Source organism: Carassius auratus, chromosome 13, assembly GCF_003368295.1.
Source record: "Carassius auratus strain Wakin chromosome 13, ASM336829v1, whole genome shotgun sequence".
Taxonomy (NCBI): domain Eukaryota; kingdom Metazoa; phylum Chordata; class Actinopteri; order Cypriniformes; family Cyprinidae; genus Carassius; species Carassius auratus.
Window position 1 is genome coordinate 2,242,451 of NC_039255.1, and position 12,500 is coordinate 2,254,950.

Consider the following 12,500-nt stretch of genomic DNA (forward strand, 5'->3'; position numbering starts at 1 on the left):
AAAAATGTTAATTGAAATAAAACTGAAAAATTAAATATAGATAAAATATGTGAAATATACAAATATTAGGTTTTTTAATAGCTAGATAGATAGATTTTAAAAATCCGTAATTTGGATGCAGTAAAAGCAGAAAGCAACAGGCTCACGTTTGCATTTTCTTCTGTCACTGTCACATAATTCAGGATCAGGCATCAAAATAATGAAAATGTCATACATGTGAAAAATGGGCTGAGAACTGAACAATTGCAATCTGGCGCAGAGGAAGACAGGAATGCATCATATATAGAGAGAAAGTGTGTCATTTTTGAGCAAAACAGACTATTTTGGGATTAGCAGCAGGAAGAAAGGAATAAATATTGTCTCTCATTCAGCAAATATGATGCAGGGCAGTTTATCAGAGCAAATACATTCCTCTCAAGTGTCTCTCTGCAATTATTACATTGTTTTGGGAAGAAATTAAAAGTGCGTGGCATCTGGCACCAGGGGGCGCAACACGTCAATCACATCTGGAGGTCACTGACACTGGAAACAGGTTTGTCTTTCTGATGAAACAATGAGATGAAGGTGAAGGAAGCGTCTGCTGCAGGTTAATGACCAACACTCGAGCAGGTGAGCCGTGGTGCTCGGGTTAATGAGGTCACACCCTAAACACCGGCTCGGTTCAGGATCACATCCCTCATGATTGGGCTGATAGTGAAACAGATGTCTCTGAAGACACACACACACACTCATTTCACTCTCTGTACTCTCTCCCTGATCATCCTAAGCCGTAATAAACGCAGCTTCTATTGAAGAAATTTTAGCATTTCTACACCTCACACACACATCATACATCATCATTATACATTGAGAAGTGCACTTAATTATTTTCATTAAAAGCTAGAATAACATAAATTAATATAAGATGTAAAACTTACTAACCAAAATAAAAGAAATATTTAAAAAAATTGCATTGGGGCACTAAAGTTATTAAAACAAAAACTGAAATGAGAAAACAAACACATAAAATTACTAACATTTAAACTGAAATGTAAAGTTTAAGCGCAAAAATTACTGAAACTGAAACTAATAAAAATAATTTACAGCTAAATATTAAAAAGAGTTAAATGAGATAAAGATAAATATAAATACTAAAGAAAACTATAGAAATAAAAAACATTGGAAATAAATGAATCAAACTTTTTAAATAATTCATATATAGTTAACTGGAAATAAATAAATATAATAATATAAAAATCAGATAAAAAACTTGAACATACTGAAGCTAAAAAATAAATATGATGTATATGATATATATTTTTATTAGTTTCAGTTTCAGCAATTTTTGCGCTTAAACTTTAAATTTTAGTTTAAATGTTAGTAATTTTATGTGTTTGTTTTCTCATTTCAGTTTTTGTTTTAATAACTTTAGTGCCCCAATGCAATTTTTAAAATATTTTATTTTATTTTGTTTAGTAAGTTTTATATATATATATATATATATATATATATATATATATATATAAATGACATAAACTTAAAAAATTAAAATAATTTAAAAAAAAAAGCTCATTTAAAATATGTTTCTGTAGATCATGGCGCTAGTAAAGTAAGTTGCTTTAAATAAAAGCATTTGCCAAATGCTTACATATGTATATATATATATAAATAACTCAGGTTCACGCTTTTACTCACTCAAATCATTATATGACTTGGAATATAGAATAAAGAGTTTTTTGCTTCGTGTTTACAATTTTGCATGCAAATTTCATCACAGAAATAACAGCATACAGATCTGTACTAAATGACGACAGAAGCCTCATTTTTGGCTGAATTATTCCTTTAATGTCGCAGATCAGTTATCGTCTTCTGCATCATTACCTGACTCTGATATTTGGATGAATCACAGCATCTTCATTGAAGCTGCTCGATGCTAAACGCCTCAATCAATGCCGGCCGAAAGTAAACAAGACATTTTCTGGTCTGCAGCACTGAAAGACAAACTCGAGTTCACAGTCATAAGTCCTGCTCTCGGGGACAACTTCTGCTCATCTGTATCCCACTGAGAAGGAGAAGAAAGATTAATGGAGTTTGTGAAACAGGCAGCATATTTCTTTATTTGGGGCAGATATGCTGCGGAAACACCCACGGCGTTGTCTAGGGGTGAGGAATCAGTCTTCAGCGTCAGTCAGCGATGCACTACGAAGCTCAGCGATGCACTGATGCATCTGTTTGGAGCTGTATTGAACATCACTCTGAGGCTGTCAGGCGCATATGAAATGTGCTTCTGCAACCAACACGTGAAATGCAATGCCCTTTCCCATTATTTCTCAAAGCGGCTGTGAAGCTGTAGCATTGCATCACTTGCTCAGCAATGACTCTTCAGCAGTGAATGGTGGAAAAGTGCATCTCCCGTCGTCTCTCACATCAACATCCAGCCACATATTTGTTTAGAGCAGTTTAAACGAGTCTAAATGAATCTACTCCACCAAACTACTGTTATACTGTGCCATGGTATAACAGTAATACTCACTCTCTCAAGAAAGAAACTCGTAGTCTTGAACGCAAATGGAGAAAAACTAACTTTGAAGTATATCCAGCTATAGACAGGCTCTAAAAACTGTGAGGGCAGAACATATCCACAAACTCATAGAAAATAACCAAAACAATCCAAGGTTAAATTAACAAATAAGTAACCAGACGCCACCTGATTCAAATATTCCACCAACGTTTAATAGTAATGACTTTATGAATTTCTTCACTGATAAAATAGATAACATTAGAAATACAATAGCGACTGTAGATTCTACAGCGTCTAACGCTTCAGTTTCATCCATCGCACCCAAAGATAAACTGCAGTGCTTTACAACCATAGGACAGGAAGAGCTAAATAAACTTATCACTGTATCTAAACCAACAACATGTTTATTAGATCCTGTACCCACTAAATTACTGAAAGAGCTGTTACCTGTAGCAGAAGAACCGCTTCTCAATTTCATAAACTCGTCGTTATCTTTAGGTCACGTCCCAAAACCATTCAAGCTGGTGGTTATCAAGCCTCTTATTAAGAAACCAAAACTAGATCCTAGTGTACTGGCAAATTATAGGCCTATTTCACATCTTCCATTTATGTCAAATTTTTTAGAAAAAGTTGTGTCTGCTCAATTGAGCACCTTCCTGCATAATAATGATCTGTATGAAGAATTTCAGTCAGGTTTCAGGCTCCACCATAGCACAGAAACTGCACTTGTTAAAATTACAAATGACTTGCTCCTTGCGTTAGATCAAGGCTGCATCTCATTTCTAGTTTTACTTGATCTTAGTGCTGCGTTCGACACCATAGATCATGACATACTCATAGATCGATTACAAAACTATACAGGTATTCAAGGGCAGGCTCTAAGATGGTTTAGATCCTACCTGTCTCATCGCTACCATTGTGTTTATTTAAATGGGGAGTCATCTCATTTATCATCAGTAAAATATGGAGTGCCACAAGGATCCGTCCTAGGTCCCTTTCTATTTTCAATATACATGTTGCCCCTTGGTAATATTATTAAAAAAAAAAAATTGGGATTAGTTTCCACTGTTATGCTGATGATACTAAGCTATATATCTCAACGAGACCAGGTGAAGCTTCTAAATTATCTAAACTAACAGAGTGTGTTAATTTAAAAGATTGGATGACTAATAATTTTCTCCCATTAAATTCGGATAACACAGAGATATTAATTATTGGACCAAAAAACACTACACAGAATCTTGTAGACTACAGATTGCAACTTGATGAATGTACTGTTACTTCATCTACAGTCAGAAATCTGGGTGTTATATTAGACAGCAACTTGTCATTCATTCTGACGGCACCCATTCACTGCAGAGCATCCATTGATGAGACACTACATGAAGTGCTACATTTCTACAAATCTGATGAAGAAACAAACTTATCCTGATCTCGGATGGCCTTAGGTCGAGCACATTTTCACTGGACAGTTTTACACTTGCAATTTTTAAAACAACCCAGGATTTACAGTACCTGGGGATCAAAAAAAAGATAGAGAAAGAAGTACGTTGTAAAATCAAATAGAACTACACTGTTTAGATAGCAAAACATTTTTTTGAAAAACACTATTTTCTATGCCTACATACTTAACTGTAAAATGACTGAAAAAACTGATTTAAAAGACAAAAAGTGATTAGGTTGCAGATATTAAAAAAAAAATGTGAACATCGTAAAAAAAAATCTAGTATATGTATCTTGTTTTAAAGACATTATTGACATTAATATTTATTAAACATTTATACTGGACAAAAAATTTCAAGAATGCTAATTGGTTAATTAATTATAAGAGTCAGTAGGTTTTGATACATTTGGGAAAACTATGGGTTAATTTTCTCATTTGCTATTCATGAGGTTAATTCACAATGTCACAAACACTCGACCTGTTTGAATCACTGCTTATGAAACACTTGTGCATTTAACGTGTGTTCGTCAACATTTCGACTGTTGATGCTTAATCATTTAGCACATGAATATTTAATGAGGCCAGCACTGATTCGTTTATGATTCTAGCACTGCATGAATCAACATACTGTAAATGCCATATTTTATTTGTTCAGTCCATTCAGTTGGCTGTAAAGTTTTAGGTCACGTCTAATTTGTACGTGTTTTTGAACACTAGGAAGGTCCTTCGTCCTAAAGTCTGTGGCTGGTTTTGGGTTCAGTGTCTGAAATAAGGTTTGTGGTGAACACAAGCTCAAGATATTTTCATGGTTTATTCTACAACAAAATATATACCAGTTATACCATTTTTTTATTTTGTTCACAAGTGTCTAAGTGGGACTACAGAAGTTGTGGGTGGATTTAAATATCATCAGGCCGAACAGATAAAATCAGCTACTAACTAGATGCTTTTACAGCCTTGTTGTGTTTATAATCACACTCTTGTTAACTATTCTTACTCGAACGTTCAACATAAATGAGCTGAAGCTTAATGGAGGTGAAGTTGAAGTCATGTGACCATGGTGTAGTTCTTAATTCATTTTAATTTCATTTAGATTTGACATTTCAACTTCAGAATTCATAAAGTGGTGTGCATTTGTGAAGATTATGTAAGAAACATGTAAGAATCATAACAATAGTTACTTTTTTAAAGAACTTTCTTTAATGTTCCCATTAATGCGCTTTTATGTGTTATGGTCTATACAAACACAGTAAAACAGAAAGTAATTTTTAAACACTATTTTGATTAAGTCAGACCAGCACAAACTGAATATTGTATATCACAAGGATTTCTGAAATAAATAACAAAAAACACCTGAATAATATATTCAGAATCAAAAACTAAAGTGGCTTCTGCATCATAAAAGCTGTTGTGTTGAGCCCTTAAACATGTTCCTTTCACAGCTTCAGTATGAAAACTATCAACAATGGACAACATAACACAAAACATTTTGAAATAAATAAATGAAAGCAATCTGAATCATTCAGAATCAATTTCGAGAAACATACATAAATACATACATATATATGCGGTTTAAAAAAATCTATGTTATCATGCTAAGGAGCTGACTGAAAGCCGCGACTCCACAGTAGAGACACGCTCCGAACTCCCAAACTGATTCGCGAACTCAGTTTAAACTCACGAACCGATTCAAATGATTCGCGAACTTCGCGATCCCGCTCCGAACTCCCGAACTGATTCAAATGATTTGCGATCCCCAAACTGACTCAAATGATTCGCGATCCCGCGCCGAAATACCAAACTTACTCAAATGATTCGCGATCCCGCTCCGAACTGCCGAACTGATTCAAATGATTCGCGATCCCCAAACTGACTCAAATGATTCGCGATCCCGCTCCGAACTGCCGAACTGATTCAAATGATTCGCGATCCCCAAACTGACTCAAATGATTCGCGATCCCGCTCCGAACTGCCGAACTGATTCAAATGATTCGCGATCCCCAAACTGACTCAAATGATTCGCGATCCCGCTCCGAACTGCCGAACTGACTCAAATGATTCGCGATCCCCAAACTGACTCAAATGATTCGCGATCCCGCTCCGAACACACGAGAACTCTTTGGCCACAGCTGCTTTTCTTCAAAATTTCTTGCAGCAGCTCAACACTGGTTTTCTCTGAGGTGGTCGGATCACATCAGATTGTGGTTAATCTTGCAGATCATGACTTATATCTACTCTTCCTCTCGCTGCAGTTTGGTAATATAAAGATTCCTCCTTTGAACTCCCACCTCTTCTGTGGGTTTTATTGTTCTGGGTCTGAATTTGGGCTCCTGGGGTCTCAAAAAAGAAACATTTTCAATCTCCAAGGTGAACGTTATGACAACACCAATGCTGTGCTAGTTACTAAGAAATATGCATTACTGTTAAATGTAACTTTTTAGTTACTTGTTTAAAGAACTTTCTTTAATGTTCCCATTAATGCACTTTTATGCGTTATGGTCTATACAAACACATAGTAAAACAGAAAGTAATTTTTAAACATAATTTTGATTGAGTCAGAACAGCACAAACTGAATATTGGTACATCACCCTTGTCAAAAAATCCTAAAGGATTCCAATAAGAAAACTGTACAGGATTCTAATTGGATTTTCTATCATATTTTGGAACCGTTCCTACAGGATTCTGATAGGAATAGTCTTGTAGGACAAGACATAAATATCCTGTAGGATGATTCCTATAGGATTTTAATGGGATCCAGTTGGGTGACTGTTTATATGGGATTTTTTTTTTATTCTAAAAGGTACACTTTTCCATTGTATTTGTTTTATGAACAAATAGTACTTGCAGTTTGCCTAAACTCACCCTGATGTAGACATTGTTCATTGTACGTTGCACAACCTTCAGTAACATTGTAAAAAACATAAGAGGTGATTTGTGCAGCAATACAACATTAGTGCAAAAATTTCTAAGGGACTGATAATGGATTGATCACACACACACACACACACACACAATATGTAGCACTTGTGCTTCCAATGTAAATATACACTAAACCAGTTCTAGACCCAAAGGGATGAAAATATCTAGAGTGAGGAGGAACATTTAAAGTGTATACAGGAGACCAGAAGTTGAATATAAAAATAACACTTTACTGTAACAATAATAATAATAATAATAATAATAATAATAATAATAATAATAATAATAGCAAATACAATCACATCACAACACAGAACAATAAAACATCAAACAATATGTAGAATATGATATTGTAACTCAGTATAATACACCTCAAAGGGAACTTAAACTGTTCATTTCATGTAATAAAGTACTATTTGTGTGTAATGTAAAAACAGAGAAAAAATGTGAAAAAAAGTGAGAAAAAAGAAAAAAGTGAAAAATATTGAATCAAATATATTCCAAAGCAATCACTAATGCTCTGTCAAATGAACACATGCACGATTACTTCCTGGTTTTAGATAAGCCAGCTCAGTCATTAGGATTTCTGAAATAAATAACAAAACACCTGAATAATATATTCAGAATCAAAAACTAAAGTGGCTTCTGCATCATAAAAGCTGTTGTGTTGAGCTCTTAAAAATGTTCCTTTCACAGTTTCAGTATGAAAACTATCAACAATGGCCCACAGTGCGTCTTCGTGTTTACAGCATCCACCAATCCTACAATGCGTCGCTGCTGCAAACAGGTTAGGCTGCACTTCAGTCACAATTCATTAATTTAAAAAAAGTAACGGACAATGCACCATATATAGTAACGGTAACGGAGTTTATTTATTTAAAAAGTAATGCATTACATTATTAGTTACTGTCAAATGGAACTGCGTTACTAATAACTCGTTACTGCCCAACACTGCCCTCAACAGACCTGAGTGATTTCACTGGTGAAACGAACGTGAATTCTAATGAATGAGTTCTAAATTCATTTTAATTTTAGTTAAAGTTTTAGCAATTGTGTTGTGTTTTTTGATATTTTAATTAGCTTCTGCTTTTTTTATATATGTCTACACACATTTAATACTTTTAGTTTTTGTTATTTTAGTAATAAACAATAAAAGAAAAGTTGCCTTGGCAACATTTTATATATATATATATATATATATATATGTTAATATTTATATAAATGAAAAATGTTTTATTGTTTTTGTTTTAAGGTTTTAGCCATTTGTTGTGTTTTATTTTTTATTAGCATTTGCTTTTTAAAGTTTACTACAACATAAACAAAAATGAGGAAAGTTGCATTGGCAATTTTTTCATATATTCCTTCAATGTTTTAGTTACAGTAATGAAAATTAATTTTTCAAGCTAAGGTGTTAGCCATTTGTTGCGGGTTTTGCTTTCAAAAATGTCTTGGTATAGTTTTTACAAAGTTTTAGTTTTTGTTAGTTGAGAAAATGAGAAATGATGCATTAGAATCTATCTTTTTTCTATATTTTAGTAATAAAAAAATTTTGTGCATGCTCGTGTGTGTGGCTTTGTGCAACGGATTGAATGCTTTCACAGGTGAAATGCACAGGAATGCTAACAGATTATGGAAAGGACATCATCTTTGGCATTTGAGCGTCTCAAGTGCACTTACTTGTATGTAATGTCTGATTTGGAGAGGCACGGGCCGGCCGGCGCTCATGCTCTCAGTAAACCAGCTGATGTGCAGCACATGTTTGTCCTGCATCTCTCTGAATCCCTGCTCCTCGAGCCAGCTCCAGAGCTCCTGCGCTGCATTTCCCTCCGACACGACGTGTGTCACATCAGCACTGCGAACCACACACACACACACACAGCAGAAACACACACTCCATCAGAAGCCAATAATGGATCCCAGATCGTGTGGCACATAAGTAGCTGTTTTCGAGCACCGTAATCCAATTTCACATCTACTCTACGACTGATTGATTCTCTCACACACACCCACGTGCGGTTTTAATTTCTCTAGCGGTTCTCGTGATCGGATTATACTGTATGAAATCAAATCAGGTGGACTCTCACACATTAGGATATGAATGTGATGTGTGTGATGATCAGAAACACATCCATAACACACACACACACACACAGTCCTGAGCCTTCAGCACTTTGAGCAGGCGGCTAAACGAAATTACCCATCATGCACCTCTCTCAATCAGACACGTGGAGGTACAATAGCAGAACGGACAGGTGCCGCTGCGGATGTCTAAAATTAGCTTGAGATGTAGAGCGTTTAAGGGGAAATCGACTGCTAATTTAACTCACTTCTGTCTGTCCTCAGAGGGGATATCTATTCAACTTTAATCTTTCGAAATGTAAATCTGATTTATTTTGATTCAATAACAAAAAACTAAATCTTATTTGGTCTGACTTTTTTAGTTTTATTAAACAGGCCTTCTATTAGAGTATTTATTAATATTTAGAATTAGCTTTTTATTTTTATACTTTCAGCTTTTATTTGAATTTTAGTTTGTTTCATTCATTTTGTTATGCATTTTAGTAGTTATTATTTTATTTCTGTTTAGCTTTATCTTTTCAGTTTTATTCATTTTAGTATTTTATCTAATATTTATATTTTCAGCTTTACTTTAATTATCAAAAAATTGTTATTAACATTTTATAGTTTATATCTATATGTATATTATGGCTTGTTTATATTTCTGTTTAGCGTTATATTTATTTTACCTACATATTATATTATATTTATATTTTTTTTATATTTTTTTAGTTTTTGTAATTTCAGTACTTCAGCTTCAACTTAGTTTTTTTAAGTTTAAGTATTTTATCTAATATTTCTTTATTTCTTTATTTAAATTTACAAAAACATATTATTATTAATACTACGATTTAACTTACTTCTTTTTTACTTCTTTTTGTACATTCTTTTGTACCTAAACTTACATCTGATGGCTGCCAAAGCAACATTTATAATTTTCAATCTAACGTTTTTCTGTTTAATTTATTTTTATTTTCTGTTTTAGTCATTTTTTTTTTTATCAAGGAACCATTTCTAATTTTCAGTTTCAATTTCATTTATTATTTTTTTATTAATAAAACATTTTTATTTAGTTTTAATTCATTTTTATTTCAGTTTTATTAATTTTGGCACTTAAAAATTTTAAGTTAGATACTTAGTTCTTATTTTCTTAAGTTTTTTGTCTAATTACATTTTTTATTTCAGCTTTATTTCAATCAACAAAAAACGTTATATTAGTAAATTATTTTATTTAGTTGCCGAGGAAACATTTATAATTTTCAATAGAAGTTTTTCATCTAAATTTATATTTAATTTTAGCTTTATTTCAACAAATTAATTTTTTTTTAATAATAACACACTGGTTTGCCTAAAAACAACAGATTAGCAGAACCACAAAAACAAATCCAACTTGTTTAATAATTTTTAAATTATTAAAGAAAATATTATTGACGTTTGTCATTTCAAAACCCATTGACTAAATGATAAGGTGTTTGCCAGAGCGTTGCTATGCGAATGATTTGCACCCAAACTCAAACTCAAACTCTGAAATTCATGCACCAGAGTATTTAAACTGCATGCACATTTGTCATATTTTTCAAGATAAAAATATTTGCAATTAGAGACACTGATGCAAACTCCCACAAGATCAAATGATCTGAATTTTATAGCTCTCTACTTTCACTGCATGACTATTTTTATTCCTCCGAAAGGAATTTAATCAAAAGCATCCGAGCTGATGCTGAGCAATGAACGAGAAACCTGTGAGCAACAACATTTTCCTCTTGCACCAAACTCAACTGGAAGCTAAACACCTTTGATTGATTCCAACAGCTTCAATATATAGCATAAGACTTGCATTATGAACGTCATAACATCTAATCTCCAGCCCTTCCTGTGCAGCGTCTCTATCACGACTTGCATGCGTGTTCAGCATAATACCCGGGGATTTATTATAGGGCATTGTATTATCAGACTCGTACTGATATCAAATCCTCACTGGCTTATAAAATGTCATTTTTCAGCTCATCATGACAGGTTTCCTGTGGTTGGCTGCAGCCGTAGGCCGTTCGAGCTCAAGCTGTATTTCTGGGAATGGTGCCATCTCTCAGCTGGGTACGGCACGCTACACTACGCCAAACTGCTGGCTGCTGTTATACCCATCTACCCAAAACAACTCCCACTGGTGCTTCTCCACCTGCACAAACTGGCACCAACAGCCCAGGATCGCTTCTGACCAAGCAGCCATGAAGAGAAGAATAACAGACCACACTACACACTTCAAAACAACTATGTCTGTGCTTGTAAAGTTCGTTTTTTTCTTGAAGCGACTGATTAATTCTGTTAATCAAGGTTTTAATAGCCGGTTTCTGTGCTGTTATTATTACTATGCCATTTTCCTTGCTCTCTAGAAACTCATCGAGAATCCAGCCGCCCCAGTGATTATCACTGTGATTTGCATAAAATTGTATGCAAATTAAAACATGTAATCACACAGTGAAAAGTAGAGTTTTTAATTGTTTGTCAAAGAGATGTACGTTAATCGCCGTCTCGAAATAGGGAAAATCTCTCTGTTGGGATCTGAATGACTTTGAGTGGGATTTAAAGGACTGTTTTCAGACTTGGTTCATGATTCATCGGTTTTATATACATTTACCAGTGGCGTTTGTTAAAATACAACGTTTTTTAAAGCCAAAGCAACTATTAAAGTGTTTCGAAGAGAACTGGCAATTCACTAAAAACAAATATCTATATAATAAAATGTTTTGCTGAGATATTCCGACAGTGCTGTTCAAATTCCTTAAAATGCTTGTGTGAAAGATTTACTTCTTAAAGGGACAGTTCACCCTAAAACTTATTAAAATGTACCGTTTTCATCCAAGTTCTTCAGTAGAACAGTAATGAATTTTTTATTATTATTATTTGCTGAAACTGTGCGGTTCATAACACGTAAGTCTACATGTTTATAAGAATTTAAAAAAGTATATCAATGATCAACAAAAAAAAATATAGGCTTACTTCTAGCTCCTGATGATATATCGAGGTCTTATGAAGCGAAACAATTGGCCTGTGCAAGAAACTGAACATTTATATAATTATTAGCTTAAATGTAATTAATGCCTCAGTCAAACTGTCCAGAGTAGTATGATATTAAAGCTTATTAAGGCATATATCGAGCAACAAGATATGAGTAACAAAACCAACCCAATTGAAAGCCTTTGAGCTGTGTTTCTGATCAATGTGCATAATAATGACTATAAAATATGTATTTTTATGTTTGGAAATTACATATTTTGAGTTTTGGGATTTGGTGATTGTGCTACTCTGGGCTGTTTTTGAAAAAAATGTAAAAACACAATCAACAAAACCAACAAATAAATTAAAACAAAAAACAAAAAAAGTGTAAGTGTAAACAAAGCATGTGTAAACAAACAAATAAATAAACTAGTCCGCCCAAAAGGCCTTTCCCGTTTCTTTGGACCAAACTTAAATAAACATAAATAATGTTTATTGCACAGACTGATTGTTTCGCTTCATAAGATCTCAATATATCGTCTGGAGTATTCATTTAGTTTATTATTATTCTCAAAAACCTGCTG

General features: G+C 33.7%; 1 protein-coding gene across 1 annotated transcript in view; it reads right to left on the reverse strand.

Annotated features, from left to right (window-relative positions):
• The window catches only part of LOC113113212 (DNA nucleotidylexotransferase-like), a 65,548-nt gene that overhangs the window by 41,347 nt on the left and 11,701 nt on the right, over nt 1-12,500 (reverse strand). The window contains exon 2 of the mRNA XM_026279380.1: nt 8,542-8,716. Within this exon, the coding sequence (XP_026135165.1) occupies nt 8,542-8,634 (93 nt within the window). The 5' untranslated portion in view covers nt 8,635-8,716. The remainder of the gene's footprint in view (nt 1-8,541; nt 8,717-12,500) is intronic.